Here is a 19724-nt window from a genome sequence, read left to right on the forward strand (position 1 = left end):
TTTTCCTTTCTTTCGTTACCATGTATTTTTTTGAAGAAAAAAAATGTCATAACTAATATATATCATACACGTGAACAACTTACCCTTGTTGGCAGTTTTCAATTCTAGTTTGTATACCGTGGCCACAAGTTTGTGAACATTTTGACCATGGATTCCATTCAATAGAGGTTTTTGAGTCTTCAGAAATCTGAAAAAGAAGAAAAAAAAAAAACACTAGTCAAAATAAATCAAGCTAAAGATTGCGTTTTGCAAAATCGGGGACTAATCCTGCATATATTGTCGCACGGAAGAAGCTTAATCCATAAATGTCAATGTTCCTTGAAACTGGACAGCATTGATTTTTTTATTATTTGGAGGCCACTTTAAAAGTTTCAATTCTTGAAAGCACCCCGCAACATCAATTATATCTAAAACATGATTCGGTCAAGTTTCGGTTTGATCAGTTGCATGTTCATATGTGCCGTTTACGAGAAAAAAGTGTCAGACGAATTCGTGCATAGGAAAACCGGGGAAAATGAGTAAAAGACAACAGTTACTATAGTAAAAAGAAACAAACGAAAAGCAATAAGTCACTGTGGTCATTTTGTGACTTAAATATATACTGAATATTACATGTCGAAATCTGTATCACACATGCTGTATCAAACCAAGACACCTTTACATATATCACCTCACCATCGTGGGGGATACAGGTCGAGGGTTGATACAGCATTTGATACAGATTTTAACTTGTCATGTTCATTATATCATGTATTTTAACCATACTTCAAATATGGTCTGTGAAGGGGTTTGATATAAGGTATGAGATATAGGTCTAGAGGTGTGATATAGGGTATGCGATATAGGTCTAGGGGTATGATATAAGGTATGCGATATAGGTCTAGGGGTATGATATAAGGTATGCGATATAGGTCTAGGGGTGTGATATATATAGGGTATGCGATATAGGTCTAGAGATGATCATGTTATATAGGGTATACGATATAGGTCTAGGGTATGCGATATAGGTCTAGGGGTGTGATATAGGATACGCGATATAGGTATAGAGATGTTATATATGGTATGCGACAAAGGGTAGACACTATATTGTTTAAACAAACACTTATAATGCATGTACAAAAAAGTTACATTTTAATCTAACTATATGATATATTGGTACATATGAAGAAAGTCTTTGGTTGTATATCGATACAGAATAAGTAAACAATTCGGTGTCTTTATTTGATCGACGAACGATGACCGAAGGCCGATATAAACGGTGATTGGTCAAATAAAACAAAATCAAAATGAGTATTTACACGTTATACTTTATTAATTAAAACCAATACTTACCTGCTGAAACGAAGGAACAAAACTTGCTACGAATATTATCCTCACTATCCATTTTGTTATAGACTGCATTATGATATTATTGACGATCAACTGTAAATTTTAAAAAAAGTCAAATTTTACGACATTACAACATTACAAAATGCAAATTGCCTTTTGCACTTTTAAAAGGCAGACAATAAGAAATAAAATGAAGCTTGATTGTATTTTTAAAGTTTTTTTATTACGCATTTTGTCATAAATTATCGTGTCAAACGCACGACAGAAATTTGTGCGTAGTATATTCTAATTTGTCATTTTGCCGACAATACTGCTGTGTAATAAGAGAACGTAAGGAAAGCTGCAATAAGTTAAATCAAGGAAAACAAATTATACGGAAGGAATAAATCAATTTAAAAACAAAAAAAAATATGTGGTACAATATCTACAAAAAATAAACAATGAAAATCTTTACACGTGTGCAAAAGTACTATAACAAGTACACAAATGTATATGTACAAATGAATACAACTGTATACATTTGTGAATCACTTTAACTCAACATCACACGTCAACATTGCCGGTCAAACTTTATCCCCCCCTTTACAAATTTCACTTCCGGTTCGTATAAATACTTCGCTTGTAATGTTCCAATTATCATTGAACACAGTCCAGAAATCACCGTAGTTTTATATACAAATACAAAATGTTTGAGCACAAGGAAATATAATATATTCTTGTAAACAATTGCTTTGAATTGCTTTGAAAATCGCAGCTCTGGAAATGTCATACGAATTTATTTTCGTATCTCTTCTGAGAGAAAAGTAATGAAAATATAAAGATAACAAATCGCTTAATTCAAGTAACACATGTAGACAACTACAGTTTAATAAAACTACGCATGGTTGCAGTTGTGAAGTTGTTTCCCTTTTAGATTGGAATTCCATGACATATTGTTTCGAAATAAACCAAATTCATTGCATGTTACGTTCGTATTTAAAGACCTATAGTTATGGAATTCTGAAAGCTTTTAGCCAGAATTATTTGAAGAAGCCGGATGCAAGTAGGTAAAATAAAGATGTTTGTGAGCAGCATAAAAGCTGTTAGTCTCTATCATTTTTCTCGATTATCTAACTTTATTTTGTATACATGCGGGTTTGACAAGGATTTTTGTCTTCGCTTTTTGATTTTTATCAGTTTAGATCGAATATCAGAATTGATATAGCAGTCGCCAGAGCATTTTGATTTGTAAAGCCTGTTAGCATCTGAAATTGCAGGGAAATAATCCCACTGGCATACCCCATTAAGGTTCAAATACAGATTGTAACGTCCACTTTATAGGTATTTCTAATATATAATATTTCATTCTATGCTATTAACGCAAAATTAACAAACCCAAATAAACAACTTTTACTGCGAGATAAATATGATGATTTCTACATGTAATTTGGTTTGTATTAACAACGATCTAATTAAAAATAGTTGACCTTTAATTTCACCAGTACCTGTTTATTTCTATGCATTTACCAGAATAAACCAATCGTTCATTATATTATATTCAATATGTCGATATATTTAAGTTGCCTACAAATGAAATATTCTTAGACGCATAATAAACTATTTGATGTTTAGTTAGAATTGGAAACCATTCGAGATTATAAATAGCCATAGTTCATAGAAATGAAATAGAGTAATGCTGTGTGCCAATTTGAAGAGCTGTCTTCAGACATTTCATGCAGTGCCTGGCGGATCGATTTATTTACAAAAATGGGGAAGTGGTTCCGATCAAGAAACTTATATAAAGAAAGAGTTTCAGGCAGGTACTACACTGCCTTTTTCAGGCTAATATGTGTCGTGCATTGTTTGCTAAAGTTTTAAGAAAAGAGTAGCATAATTCCCCGAAACCATATCGCCCACTGTATCGTGCATGTATTTTGATTACGGTTATTTCCTCGTGATATTGGAAGTCCGGAGATGAATAAAATGAAACTTTGATTATAGACAATGGTATAGGAATTCCGATAATGCAAGATTTCTCAGGAATGGTATTAGTCTGTGGTCTGGTGACATTGTTTTTTGTAATAATAATTCTATTTAGCTATTTAGCCATGTGTTATAATGATAGAGCTGTAGGTGCTTCAGGGTCTTAAAAACACATGGCGAGTATTTCCTGCAACAGACATAATTGTTGAAATTTCATTCGAAGACTGGCGTTTATGTTAATGTACGTGTCTCTGGAACTAGGTGCCCAGAAACTAAGCGCTTTTAAAAGACACGCATGTAGGATTTGAGCTATGTAGCTTATCAACTGAGAAATATAGCTAGCTTAAAGGGACATGTATCTAAGGACCTGCTTAATTCCAATGATTGTGACCCAAGTTTGAAGGATTTGACGGACTGTTTCGACCTGGATATATTTAAACTGAATTTTGACTTGAACATTTAGAAGCTGGGAAAGGTCAGCAAGTAGTTTGTAGTTCAGTTATGCAGTATGTTGGATATTTTATGTTAATTCATCTATGTGTTCCATGTAAACCAACATCGAATCTGAATATTTGGAAAAATTTTGCACTGCATGCCACGATGCATCGCGAATTTTGTTGTGTGTTTATTAAATGTCATTCGTAATCCTATATTTTTGCAATTTGACAATTATTTGAGGCGTAAAAAATTTAAAGGATCGATATAAATTGATTCAGTACATGAGTACTTTGACTAATGTTATCTGCGTCATTTTATTTCCAAGCTAAGCGCTGTTGAGGACCTATTCTTTTCATACCCGGAACCACACGGTTCTATTTCTTGTGGGAACAATTATATTTCGTCTTGAGGGAACAAGATAGCATACTTATGGTCCGAACGTCATAATATATTGAGGGAATATGATAAGTTTCTAGTGGGAACGACATAGTAACTTTAGGGAACCAAAGATAACTATGTTGTCGAACGACATATTATCTTGAGGGAACAATATACATGTAACTACCGTGTAGGGTCGATATTATTACATAGTGGGAACAACATAAAATAAAAAAAACTTTCATGCGTGGCTGCAATCTGCTACTGTGTGTATTTAGGGTGCCTGAACCGACATAAAATGTTGTTGCCTCATGAAACTAAGTATGTTAGTAAATCATGGCCACAGTTGTGTATATAAAACTACCATTTCATTGACCGTTATGGTCCTCCATTAAATTATTTTGAGAATGAGACGTACATGTATAAAGCTAAATATAAATCCTTAAATATATTAAAGAAGAGCAAACAAAGAAAGAAATCTGTTCTTTTTTTCTACAGGGTTTGTTCTTGTGCGCACTATCTTATATATAATATAGTTATTAATAGTCATGTCAAGTCTCACTCCAAAGAAAGGTTTTACAGCAAGCACATTTTTTTACAGACGCTGATTACTACATGTATAAAGCTTTGGTTGATAATCGGCGATGCGTAAATATAGTACTAATTTTTTTTTTCAACTAAATTAACGGTAAGTCTCTCAAATCTCAAACTGAATACAAGTATTTATACCTACAGATACATTGTATCTCAATATAGTTTTTATGGTTCAACAAAATACACTAATTCATAGCCATGAATTTTTTACCCATATTAGGTTTCATATTTTTTTAGGCTTGATAATAGAAAAAAAAAATGCAACGACCTACCTTAATTAATACTTATTATGAATGGTAATTATTAAAGTCCTCGAAATTCAGACCAGTGAATTTAGCATGTCGCATCTGTTAGTTACAAGAATTTCTTTATTGCTAAATCTAATCTAAAAGTCCATAATTACAAGTATTCGGCTTAAATCGATACGTTAGCCAGATCCGATCTCTTAAGTATTGTCCAGTGGTCAGTTTCAGGTGGCATTAGGAATTCTGAAATTAATTAAACTTTTAATCAGCATTTACCACTGTATATACTGAGATATTATCTGCTTCGCATGATAATTAATTAAGCTAAGTATGCGAGTTGTACTATAAGCTTGTAATATGAACTACATGTAAAAGTTAAAAATGAAAGGAAAATGAATTGCATGCATCTTACTCAAAGCAAATCTTCTATTGTCATACACAGGCAAAATTATTTTGCACGATTTTCACATGAAGTTTACGTGATTTTCATCCAAATTGAGCCAATAAAAAATTGTGACAGTTTTTTCACGTGAATTTGTGTGAATCGAACTTTCACGTGAATTTGTGTGAATCGAACTTTCACGCAAATTTCATTTAGAATCTCAACATGAAGTTCATGTTAAGTGAATTTCATGTGATAATCTCGTAGATGTTCGTGAATGTCACTTGAAGCCCAATTCACATAAGTTTTACGTGAACAATATATGGGATACCAGTACATGAAAAAGGGAAGTGCTACGGGTGTGCAAGACACGAATCTTCCAAATTATCTGACTGCACACCTTTCATGGACACATTGCATAAATAATTTGCAACCTTAGAAAGTTTTAAATATGTTTTTGTTTCACACTTTCCCATGTCGCACTGCTAATTATATTCCTTTTGCCTTCTATGCTTAACAAAACATAGACTGATCATGCGCTACAAACACACGATGTTAAATGTAAGTCTAAAACAAACTTTATGGAGTAGCTTAAAATCCACAGCCTTTTTATGGGGTCTATAGGGGTCCTAGGCTGTTATTTGCTATTTTTTTGCCTAAATTTTGCAAATTATTGTTTCGAAATAAAAACGGAAAAACATATAACATTATGTATGTTAAACTTTATTTAATAAAATGAACATGACTAGGGGGAGACGATTCCCGACAGAATGAAATCTTTATGGGATCTCTGATTAACAAATAATATATATCTGTTTAACACGTTAAAAATTATACTTGTTCATAGTATAATAAAGTATTTAAAAGAATAATCAAGGGAACCAAGGTTATAGCGGTAATCAAGGGAACCAAGGTTATAGAGGTAATCAAGGAGTAATCACGGGAACCAAGGTTATAGCGGTAATCAAAGAATAATCAAGGGAACCAAGGTTATAGCGGTAATCAAACAATAATCAAGGGAACCAAGGTTATAGAGGTAATCAACGAGTAATCAAGGGAACCAAGGTTATAGAGGTTATCAAAAGAATGTAATCCAGGGACAAAGACCAGACATGGAAAAAAAGACATACACAACAAAGAACATAGAGTAATTAAAATCATACATACAAAGTAACAAAAGTAACTGAGCAACTCGGACTCCACTAAAAACTGGGAGCATGGACCAGGTGCACTGGTAGGGTAAGCGTTCTCTGTTTTTCTAGAAACACCTGCCGAGTTGCTCATAAAAATTCAAGTCCGGGGTAGACGAAAGAGGAAAGGAAAACTATGACACGTTGAACAAATCAGTTTTCATGGCGCAGATGGATACACCGTAACGAGTTCATGATGAAGGCCATAAAACTTTTGTAGTGATGACTTCAATCTTGTAGCAACTTAACCCTGCTCCAGAAGCCTATTTGCTAGAATTCTAGCGCGATACAAAAAAGCCTTAAAATAAAATAGAACGATCTGGGTTGTGTTTGCATAACATAACATAATGGAAACCCATTTGTCTTTATATGGGTCACGAAGTACATGTACTTGTACTGTATGTTAACCAGATATCAACGTACATTGGCTTCGTTTACATAATTAAGATTAAAAACTAATACAACATCCATGCAATAATAAGGCAGCCTCTGTAATACTAGTATTCTAAAATCTAATCTCAGACAATTTCCTATCTTCTTGATCAAATTTTAAGCGTTTATTTATAGTGTCTTTGAACGCAAGTTATATGATGTTTCATGATCATCTATCGTGTATTTAGTCGGGCTTAAGTTTAGATCGGTCTTATTGTATGTACACGTAAGAACATGACTTGTGCATGCACTGTACATTTATAAGAAAATGTAAATCGATTCCGGTTAAAATTGAACTTTTTCATAAAGAAACTGAATACGAATTAAATAGAACAAGCAATACTGATCTTATAAAATTTAAGGTTAACAAGTTGTCGTTCCTTTAGACGTATACAATTGTCAACACCGCCTAAATAATTATATATTTGTTCGTGGAAGGCTTTAAAATAATGAAATTACAATAATTTTACGTTGCATATTGTATATACCGTACACGGGGTATTAATTTTCATTGGCGTATTTTAGTGGGCTGTCTAAAAGCGCCTCAATAAATTCGCAAATTAGTTATTCTTGGCTTTAGTACTTAGTGCACTACTTATCGTCCGCAAAAACTAGAAAAACCAGAATTTTTTGTGTACCTTGCCAAACTTTACACCTGCAAAAATAACTCACCATACGGTATACCACTGCATGATTCATATAAAGATTAGTATTTAAAGTATAAAATGTACATGAGCAATCTATACAGAGAAAAAAAGGCATTCAAAACATTCCAACTGATAATGTGGTGATGACAAGTTTCATAATAAAAACATTAATTTTAAAGTGATGCACTTTTTTGTTTTTTGCACGTTCGTAGATTGTTCTGAAAGAATTCTTCATCTAATCTCTAAGCTAGAATAAGTATAACTTTTAAGCCTTGTTCCCCGTAGCATATTTGTGTTTGATTTTTGTTTGTTTGTTTTGTTTTCGTTTTTTTCTATTGTACATGATACATGTATATTGAATTCATGTGCAGGGGCCTTTGAAAACAATCTAACTGAAATTAAATCCATCAATTGTTCAATTCAGTCACTAACAACACTCCATTTCAGTTTCTGTTAGGTGACCTTTTCAGAAACCTTCGGTCATCAGAACAGAAAGTAGAATTGAGTATTGTTATATCCTACGTGCAGTGACTGAATGGAACAATTGATAGGTTTAGATTGCTTTGAAAAGAAATGAAGGTTGCATTAGCGTCAAAATCAAAAAAAGATTTGGTAGGCTAAAATGTGTTCGAAATTGGAAAAGGTAATAATAATGAATTTCGAACAGGCTTTTACTCCTTGCTTCCCCATACGTTCAAAAGTAAACAAATACAATTTAATTTAGAAAGCTTGCATTTTCATCGGAATCGCGTTTAGCAAGTCAGGACCATTACGGTTATTTTGCAGCCTTCCGTTTTTTGGTTTTTTTTTTGTTTTTTTGTTTTTTTTGTTTTTTTTTTGGGGGGGGGTTATGTTTTGTTTTGTTTTTGTTTTTGTTTTGTTTTTTTGCCTTGATATTGCCATTTGGTATGTGGACCTTCTTCTCTACACTGTTCCTTTTAATTATTGCCTAGAGTTTGCCAATCTGTTCGACAAATTTGTTCGTACCCATTATTTGCTTCAGACTTATCGATAATTCTTTTCTGTTATAAAGATTTGACGTTAATTTTTCATTAATTTTACACCGGTTGTTCTCTAGCTACATGTACAATGTAAATGCTTATCTCTCATTGTGCTTTTCTCTCGGAGTATCGTGCAATCGTTCAAACTGATAACACCCCTCAAATCTAAATTTTAAAGTTATTTTAAGGTTGCTTTACAATTTATCAATAAGTAAATCAATCTTTATAAAAGAGCTCCCCACTACGAAAAGCATTATGGAGCTAGTTAAACGAGCATTTTAAGTCAAAATTACATGTATGTCCCGTAATTCAGGGCTTAAATTTTAAATACTAATTAGTGTTGAAATGGTAAACTTCTTACCCCTGGATTAAATGACCAGGTGTTTTACAAAGAATTTCCTAAAAGATTAATTTTCCATTACCGAAAGAATGTGTATTCAATTTGGTATGTTTTGTCAGGCCTGGGTCTACAACGATGTAAGACCAACGGTTACATATTTTTATGTCATAAATTTTTCAATCTTTCTCTCCCTATCTTTTAGGTGCGAGTTCAGAAATTTCTTAAATGGAGGAGTTTCGATCTAGAAATTCATAAAAGGGGGGTCTCGTTTGATGATATCACGCTCATTTGCCGAACTTTTGGGAAAAACTATAAAACTTTCCACAAAGTTCAACCGTCGAAACCTTTTCCTGGAATGCACCACTGCCTCACAGTATTTATTTTAAGCCATTTACACAACCGCACCAATGTCACCTCTAAAAACACAACAAAAGAACTTCTTTCACGCATTTATGAACTTTATCAATCTACACTGGTCAACAAAAGAAACGATACAACATTTTAATAAATAAAAATATTTAACGTTTTGTAGAAACCTCCGGAGCCCGGATAGGGACATACTGCCAAAGACAGTTTCGCGACCAAATACATGTACGGACGGTTCAAAACTATTACCCGAAATTTCAATTTGAGAAATTAAATAGGAAATTCGCATCTTTCAGCTGACCATTCTGATGTTATTACGATCGATCAGGAATTCCCGGGTCGTACTTTTCGCATTCAATTTGCGGTTGCGCATGCACAAAGGACGTTTACCGGTGTCGTGACGCTACGAAAAATGTAAAATGAAAATAATTTATGTATAGATATTGAAAAAAAAACTTTGTATCGTTCCTTGTTGATTATAGTTTATTTACCAACCAATTAACAAACATACATGTATCGCATGCATTATCGAATTTAAGTGATATTGTGGGGAATTTATCATATACATGTATTTGCTGCAGAGAATCGATAACTTTGAAGTTAAAATCTAATAGTGGATGTGATAGGTAATTTACTCCACGATGATCTTAAGATCATGCAAACATACATGCACTTTTCTCGTACATGTGCATCGGTATGACTTTTCTTCGATGTGATTATTACTTGAAAGGCATTTTGTCTCAATTCTAATCGATTTGTTACAGGAATTATCTCGAATGTTGCTGTACACATTTGTTTTTTTTTATTCCATAACTACTTGAGATTGACTATCAATTCAAAATAGCTTTCACGCCCACAATTAATAAATCGCTGGTTAAACTTTGAATGAACTTCAACTTTGTACGTATTTAGACTGAATATGGTTAAATATACTTTGATGTGAGAAGATAAGAATACTGTGTAAAGTTTCAAACCCTAACAAATCATATACCAAAGAAGAATTATAAACGAAAAAGAAAAAAAAAGAATATAATACATGTAGAGTGCACCCTTAACTGTCTCGGCGGGTGGTTTGTTAAACAGCATACGTTTGTTAAAACACCTGTTTTCGTAATCTGTAAAGTTGAAGGAGAGTCTTAACATTGACTTTAACTTTCTTTCAATTTTAGATCTTTAAAATCTGTTTTCTTAATAAGGGTATAATACGGATTAAAATATACTACATTTAACAAATGCGTATTTAGATAGGGATTAGTTTAATGGACCTTAAGAAAAACAATCGGTCTGTATGTTGCGGTCACCTTTTCTCGGGTTATAGTGATTTTATAAATATTTTCCCTAAAAGTTAACGATTACGTCAATGTGTGGAATTTTTTTCGTGTAGAATTCAAAACAAAAAACAAATACCGTGTGCTATTTGGATATGCGCTTCTGTTATAAATAAACATGCTTATGAGTCTCTGTAATACACTTTCATTTGTTTATATCAACAGTACTTATTTGCCCATTACTAATTCTTCGTTCAATATTCATTAGAGTTGCCTTAGACTTTGTACAAGGGACAACTATTTTTGTCTTGTAGATTGATTAATTGATTGATTGTTGGGGTTTAACGCCCGAGCAGTAGTATTTCAGGTAAATTCAGGCGATGAACATGAAATGAATGGAAGGAAAAGGCATGCCCTTGCTTTTCTGTCCCTCTGATCCAAATTTTCTCATATTAAAAATTTTTATATAAAAAAATAATTTGATTCGATGTATGTGAAAAAAATATCGTTACCAATAACATAGTAAAAAAACGTATTTTGATCCGAAGAAATCTTCCAAACCCAGCATTCAACCCCTCTGTACAAGTATAAATAAGGAACACATACTCGACTAAGGTGCGCCGGTAGTGTAAGCGTCCTTTGCTTTTCTAAAACACCCACCGAGCTGCTCATACGATTAAAATGCGGGTTAAAACGGGAGTGGTGAGGAACGATATCGTAAATAATCTGTGAACATTGTGAAGACATTGTCAAGTATATTCAGAATCCCTTCTAAAATGAATGGAGTCAGGATTCGAACGATAATATAAAAAGAACATACGTGTAATCAAGAGATAACGACTAGACAAAGAAAACAGACAACCGCAACAAAAAACACGAGAAAACATGCATATACATGTAAAATAAAAAGTAAATGAGCACCGGGACTCTACTAAAAACTAGAAGTATGCACAAGGTGCACCGGTAGCGTTGACCTCCGCTGCTGTTCTGGAAACACCTACCGAGTTCACTTTCTCGTTTATAATAATTCTATTTACTCAACTAAAACAAATGGGATAGTACACAAGTTAGTCAATATTATGAAGTCTTCTCCTACCGAGTTGCTCGTATAGTACAAAAGATGCAATATTCATACATTGTAAGTTATGGTATAAATGGGTGTTATACAGGAACTACATTATATGGTAATTTTATATATTCATGAATATGTCGTACATAGGTTCTATACTCGATTCTCTTTTCTTAAGAAATCCCAGTTACATTGTAAAAACCGAAAGCGTTGGGGTGTTATCCGCCTTAAAGTCGTTTACAATGAGAATGTTGCACATTTCCGAACTATAAATTAAAGCCCTAAAAGTGAATTGCCGGATTCGCCTTCTGAGTACCATTACGGTATATGTAATGGATTTAGAGGACAGTAGCCTCAATCGTCAGTTGCATTTATTTTTGGAGTAGTTAAAAGTATTTGTTAGACATAACTATAAGTTTACGATAGAACTTCGTGTTAACTCATATTGGCCATAATACACATATAACGATAAAAATTGAAAATATACATTATCAAGCAAAGTTTAGTCGGAGGAAAATCAGATATTTGAGTGCGTTACACAAAATCATGCTTTTTTAAATTACATATCCCATAGGCAGGGAGGATACGAAGAACCTTCATTTGGAAACAACATATAGCGTTAATAACTGATTAACACTACATTTAGTTTAAAACTGGTTAAGCTCTATAAGTCTGAAAAAAAAATCATCCAAAATAACCCCTCCGAACCCGCCCCCCTTCGGAAAAGTTCTGGCTTCGGGCCTGTATTACATAAAACAAGTTATGGCGCGGGACCACTTTGATTATATTTATGAATCACAAAATTCAGATCATCGATCGTATGCAAAAAGATCTGAAACAGGCCAATATCACAAAAATCAGATCATCGATCATATGGATAAAGATCTGAAACTGACCATTAGTGTGACACGTTGTGCATTACCGGTACCAATTAAAATATATCGGAAATAGTAATCAAGGGAACCAATATTCTGGCGGAAATCAAAAGAATGTAGTTTAGGGACAGAGACCAGACATTGAATGCTGACACACACAACAAACAACATAAAATAACCAAAATAATACATACAAAGTGACAAAAGTAAATGAACAACTCGGACTCCACTAAAAACTGGAATCATGAACCAGGTGCACAGGTAGGGTAAGCGTCCTTTGCTCTGAAAACTAATTGTAGTGCTTCATTTTTACGTCGTTAACCCGACTTAGGTTACTCGTCACATCGACTTAAACTAATTTGTTGTAACGACTTACATTGTATTTAACTCGACATTAAAATGAATAACGCCTGACACTGAAATTACCGAGCTTCCGTAGAAACTGTTGCGTAGTCATTAACGGGTGAGCGAATGTTAGATCTTGAATAGAGGGGCACGTTTAATAATTATTATAGATGATAAAAAAAATATTTTGATAAGAGCGGAAACAAAAACTGAAGGACGAGAGGTCGTGATGACTGACCAAAGACGGACGCGGACCGCCAAGGATTGGAAAAACCATAGTCGAGCAGCTACAGTTGTGATTAGTTTTATTAGTTTCATCTTTTCGGTTTGTTATTGGGCCTCAAATTTCAATCATGAACTCGTGGATCGTTATGGTGTATCCATCAGCACCATGAAAACTGATTTATTCAACGGGTCATGGTTTTCCTTTCCTCGTTTGTCTACCCCGGACTTGACTTTTTATGAGCAACTCGGCGGGTGTTTCTAGAAAAGCAGAGGACGCTTACCCTACCGGTGCACCTTGTCCTTGCTCCCAGTTTTTAGTGGAGTCCGAGTTGCTCATTTGCTTTTGTTACTTTGTATGTTTTTGTTTTGGTTACTTTATGTTCTTTGTTGTGTATGTCTGTTTTCCATGTCTGGTCTTTGTCCCTGGATTACATTCTTTTTATTACCGCTATAACCTTGGTTCCCTTGACTACTCTTTCAATATCAGCAAATAATTTAAATGCAGAACTAGTGTAATGCGAGAAATTCATGTCGCTACTTTATACATGTATGCCAATGGATGATGTTTACATGTATAATGAAGTCAAACTTTATGTATGAAGACAGCGTTACTTTGTTCTGTGCATAATGACATGAACATAATTAACATGTTACCAACGAGAATTCCCGTGATTTCCGGTTGTAAGTTAGGTCAGGTTACACTCAGGCTCCCGTAGACTGTTTTTTTTTCTGCAGAAACATTGATACCAAATTTGATTTTCTTACCCTAATTGACAATTTAATCTGTCGAAAATCACAATATCAATTTCAGAGGCGGATCTAATATTTTATAAAGGTGGTTCCAGGCTATTTTTGGTTAATTTTTGCCAATTTTGTATTTAAGTAACAGAATTTTCATAACAAGGGTGTGCAACCCCGAACCCCCAGGAATGGCTACTGCATAAGGACTACGTAATAAAGTGTAGATCTTGGATTAAAACAAGCACCGAATACAATCAAGGATGATTGTTACGCCTTGATAAATATATAATAGATGAAACCTAAGCTGTGCGTTGCAATTACTCTTAATCGGTCTTATAGCTTAAATTTGAATGAAATAGCCTTCACCTACTGTGAACACCCTAATAAAATGCTTGTTCTATCATTGAGATATTGTTTATTACTTAATAAATAAATACTAAAACAATAATCTCTTTTTGAGATTCAAGTCTCCATTGCCAATAAAAATAAAAAGTTGTATATGAAGTTTTGAAAGCTTTCCAAAGGGTTCAGCGAGACTAATTTACGTTTAAGATAAATATAATCGATATGAAATATTTGTGATATAAAGGTGATATTTCAATCTGGTATCGTTTATAACTTATTTATAACCTATTTTATTAATCAACTTTGAAGAAATAAGGCATGAATTTCATGTTCTAAACCTGAAAATTGACGTGAATTTTGTTGTTTGTTTTAAACTTAAAACATTGGCTATTTTTACTTATATAAGCGACATTAATTTCTAATTTCATGTCTCACTAAAAACTTTATCAATGTGTTGCATTATGTAATCAAGAAGTTAATATATAAAAAAAACGTGAGATTTGATAAATTATTTTTCAGCTGGACCAAGGTTTAACAATTAAACAACGAAGCTATTACTGCTTCCATGATTCGTAAATGGTTTTTCCGGTAAGGTTGAACCGGTGCACAATTTAGTCAAACCAGTGTTGATACACGCAGACACATGTAGTTAAAAGCAATCAACACTTCCGAATGAATGCAATTTTCACCTACATGTACATGTATAGGTTGAAGGTTTATATATTGAAAAAGTAATTGGTAAATATAATCACTTTGTAATACGAAACCATATGATTCATGCTTGTTAACGACACAGGGCGTAGGTCTGTCAAAAAATAGGAAGCAAATCTGGGACGAATTTAATGAACGCTTTATCGCAAAAAGTGAAAAAGTAGCAGGTTTTTGAAATTAATCTATTCCCTTTATTATAAATCAAGAATACAAAGAGTCACACCTTCAAAACAAGCATTTATTTTATCTGTTCGGTGTATATTCGTATATGCATATTTCACTAAGTTGCATATGAAATTAACCAGATATTTGTTTGAAAAAAATACAAATGCATGAATATGCTTCCATTCACAATGTACCATTACCTGTAAAGCTAAATTACTTTCGTTATACAAAGGAGTCGTGTTGCTATGATCTATTGGGTTCTAATTAACCCTAAAATGCCAATCGTCACCTTAGCGGGTTATTTTGAAACTCGTGTTAGCCTTTTGGTTCTAGTCTGTTTAGTGTTAATGTTTGCCACAAGTAGAAATGAATCAAATTCCATCGTGGAACTCCCGTATCCATTTCGGTATTTTGAACTTGATTCAACTCCTTGCCTTTAAATTGAAACATGCACAATGTATGTCCCCGGAATACCTACACGACAGGGTTTACCGAATGCACCCTACATATGACTGTATATAAGTCCATAAAATTAAGCCATCCTACATAATGTAATTTGAAAACATGAATTTGATTATTTTAAACTTTTACTTTAATCTAGACTTGCTACACGTCTCTCTTTAATATACATGCTATTTGATTAAATATCATTACTGCATATTGGATAGTGAACTAATATTTGATAGTATCATAGAACATATATATTACAGAGAGACTTGTAGCAAGTCCTTCTTAAGCAGGTATATCTAGGTTGAGGGACACAAATCTTACAAATCATTGGAACGTTTTTATTCAGCATTTTACATCGATCTTATGTAAGCATCAAAATAACTGGGACTGATTTCAATCAGTATCAAACGAAAGTTTGATAGGCTTAGGCGAAATTGAATATGATACAAACATGTCGCTGATTTCAAGAGTTATGTCCCTTACCATAGGTCTACATCCATAAACCATCAATGTAGAGTAAAAATTGTTTACATCTAATGCCCTAATAGGGACTTGCGCAGTTAACAATTTATATACACGTATAAGATGTCTGATTAAAACAAAACACATTTCTTGATGGTCGGTTTTGATAGATTTTACATCGTTTCAATTTGATACAAAAAAAAATGCCCCACTTTCACACTGTAGCATCAAGAACATTTTTGTTATTTTAAGACTGTAATATTTTTATAGCAAATTGTTACAAGAACGGAATTTTGTTTTCTAGGATATCATCGGTAATATCATATACATTTAGCAACCAGTTTAATCTCCTACATCGGGAAATTAAACATAAATCAAGATATCTTCAATATTTTTATACATTGCACGTATTTTATTTTAATTATTTATATTTGAAAATACAAGTATACTCACCGCATTTTAACGATGTATAATTATCCTTTCATCTTTTTAAAAAAGAAAAATACCCCTTTTTATTCCACAAGATAAGAATATTGTCACACTTGAAACTTAATATTCCCCTTTCCTCTACATTTCAACACCTACAATGAACAGTGTAAGTATAAATGAATTCTGAGACGCTCGTAAAACTTGCAGTAAAGTTGCAAAAAAAATTCCTATTATTTCAAAGCACATAATTTTTTTTACTTTGACATAACAGAACAGGGGTGAAATCCGATTAAAAACAAGTAGAAACAATTGGGGCATGCGTTAACGATATTTTTCATCGTCAAAGATTATAAAAAGAATTTGAGAGTGGAAAAATCATCATGTTTTATACAGCATAATTCTTCAAGGATTTTACGTTGCAGACAAAAATGATTAAAACTCTCATCACAACGTGATATTTTCATTTGATATAATAGCACGACTCCAGATAAATGTCATGCAATCAATGTTGCGAAGTTTAAATAAAACACTGATAATATAACATTGAATTACTTTTTTTCTCAGTTTTATGTAAGGATCTTGAATAAAAAAGATTACTCATTTTGTTTCAGTAATAGATATACAATGAAATGCCGTTGATTCGTAAAAAGAAAGCACGAACCAAAAGGGCGAGTGATTTCTTTTTACGAATCAACAGCATTTCATTGTTTCTGTTACTTAAACTATGGTCTTGACGTCTCCGAATTAATCTGTTTTGACTTCCAGTTAAGTCTTTTGTGTAACTCAAGTGAGCTAAATTCGCTTCGAGTATATATTGGGTATTTTCAACATTACTGAATTCATTTGTTTTAAGACGTTTCGAGTGGAGCAATAACTTACAGCAGCCTTGATCAATAGGAAGAGATCGATATATGAACAGATATGGAGTTTCTTTGACATGGCCTGACCCAAGAGCCAGATGGTCAATTCGACTTTTTTTCGAGTTTCCGATCGACATTTTTATCATAATATTGTTTTCCAATGAAAAAGCTAAAATCTTTGTCTCCATTTCTTTCTAATTTTGAAAAAGAAATCGTTTATACATATGTGGTCCTTAAAAGTAGCTGTCATATTATATAAAATTAAGTGCATGTACTCGTGTGCATGGAATCGCACGTCATCACTACGGAGCAAGCGAAGTGTACAGTTAAACGCCAGTTCGTGATAAACAAACTGGCGCAAGGACTGGCGGAAACCCATTGGCAACTTGGATTCGCGGATGTATACATTCAGAAGTCAATGTTAATAACTTTTTCGTTAGTTCTTTTTGAACTAATGGTAATTAGTGGCGTACTGATAAATCGAACAATGGCTTACACTTTTTAAAAACTACTCACTGAGTTGTTTTGGAAAGCTTTGTCTATTGTTTGTCTACCGTTGATTTTGTCAAAAAGAATCCACTGTTAAAACAATAGGTTGACGTCACAACAATGGTTTAATTAAAATCAAACAACTGTTCCTTGTAGGTACAGGGTTCTATTTATTGCTGCTTTTGTACATTCTTGTGATTGTAATCCAAGCACGAATATATTCCCGACCCGCGAATGACCGATTAAAAAATATGAAGAGTTGTAAAATCAGGATATTTTGTATAATAGATAAGTTGTCATGTTTCAAGATAATAGTTATAAACCACAAAATTAGCTTAACTGACCGTACATGTATATGTCACTCATTTTATGATTATCTAGGTTTTAAGTTTGTGTCCTCCTTTTTTCAATCAGTACCTTCCGAGTACTTCAATTGATCTTTAATTAACCTGCAAGTATATAAAAGGGATTTAATGAGACGTTCAAACTTGTACTGCTACACACCTTTTGAACTTCCGTCAGTCCGAGAATAAACGATCTTCTTGTATTGTATTCAATTAATACATGTACATGATGACCCGACATTGTTAATCTAGACCCTGCTGTATTTGTTTATCATACGTAAGCCATTAGAGATCTTTTATTTGGATAATGGGGACCTTGTCATGACCTTAAGATTTTCTTTCCACTGCATGATGTATTCAATATTTTGTGTCAGTTACCTTATTTAGTCTCAGCAGAGTGTCTCAAACGGTAGTTCTATAGAACTGCATGTGTTCAAACAGTAGTTATAGGGGTCAATGGGTACATGTACACGCACATGCACAACCCTTTTGTGCGAAAAGACACTAGAAATAACCCATAAAATGTTCTTGCATTTTTGCCATGATTATTTGTTGTTGTTATTTTTTTTATTGTTTTGTTCTTCAGCTTAAATTATCATGCAGATATGGGGATATGAGGGATTTGTCACTTTGAATCTCATGTTCTTAAGCGTAACCATTGACTATACAAAGAAAAATAAAAATAAACCTGCCTTCTTTTTATAGACCCCTTTCCTTAACACCTAGCTATGGCCTTTTAAAGTTCACCTTTTCAATTCAAATTTAATATGATAATGTATATCCCTATTTTGTTTCGTACAATATACTGCAACTGCAATTGCACAATTTGGTAAAGGTTACGGAATGATACAATCTATATGATGCATAATCATAATTTAGCATTGCAGTATCTAAAACTAATATAATGTTTGAAAGAAATGTGAACCATGGCATAATTATAATTCCTACATTAATCTTAAAGAGCGCTGTATCGCATAAAACATAAAAAAAACTTTCTGTTGATATCTCATTCAAATCACTTTTACGTAATAACAGTGAAGAATCTCAAGTTTTTCATCCTCGCCCACTATAACTTACAAAATTAATGGTTAATCGGTGTGTTGGTATGGAAAAAGGTCTTCAAGATGGTTAGAGAACTGATTTAAGACAGCGTGTCACAAATGATTAACGATCCTTGGTCTGTCAAGCATTTGATTTTATACATGTAGAATGTGCGTACATTGTATGAAGGTTAGTTATAATGACATCGTGTACTTAATAATCAGGATTGTTTGTGTTCTAAAAGCAATACTGCTCCAGTTCTGATTAAATGGACTGATTGTAGGTTAAGGTTCGTGTCTTCAGAATTTACACAGTCCGACTTCGTTCCTAGGATTGAAACTTACTAGGACAGATTACTCGGCAGTGACCCATGTCCTAAGCAGTAGGCTTTGATCCACGTCCTTGGCAGTCGGCTGTGATGCACGTCCTTGGCGGTCGACAGTGATCCATGCACATCTTTGGTAGTCGACTATGGGCAAACCATGTTCCCTCTTCCTGAACTTTTAGCTGTGCTTTCAGTCTGTTCGAGACAATGTTAGTGTTTTTAGATGGTTAAGTGCTCTTGCCGTGATATGGCCCTGGTCACCAAAACGGCATTAAA

At 33.5% G+C, this 19724-nt stretch overlaps 1 protein-coding gene across 3 annotated transcripts in view; it reads right to left on the reverse strand.

The window, feature by feature from the left end:
* The window catches only part of LOC148620856 (thrombospondin type-1 domain-containing protein 4-like), an 82869-nt gene extending 66157 nt beyond the window's left edge, over positions 1 to 16712 (reverse strand). The window contains exons 1-4 of one of the 3 annotated variants that reach the window (XM_088574695.1): positions 16414 to 16712; positions 5105 to 5189; positions 1333 to 1422; positions 84 to 187 (exon numbers count right to left, since the gene is read on the reverse strand). In XM_088574695.1, the coding sequence (XP_088430821.1) occupies positions 84 to 187; positions 1333 to 1401 (173 nt within the window). In that variant the 5' untranslated portion in view covers positions 1402 to 1422; positions 5105 to 5189; positions 16414 to 16712. The other 2 variants (XM_088574694.1, XM_088574696.1) reach the window with 2 other exon arrangements.
* Between the last annotated feature and the right edge of the window lie 3012 nt (positions 16713 to 19724).

The sequence above is a fragment of the Perna viridis genome, chromosome 3 (assembly GCF_037379345.1).
Source record: "Perna viridis isolate PV_CMFRI_1.1 ecotype Kerala chromosome 3, ASM3737934v1, whole genome shotgun sequence".
Taxonomy (NCBI): Eukaryota; Metazoa; Mollusca; class Bivalvia; order Mytilida; family Mytilidae; genus Perna; species Perna viridis.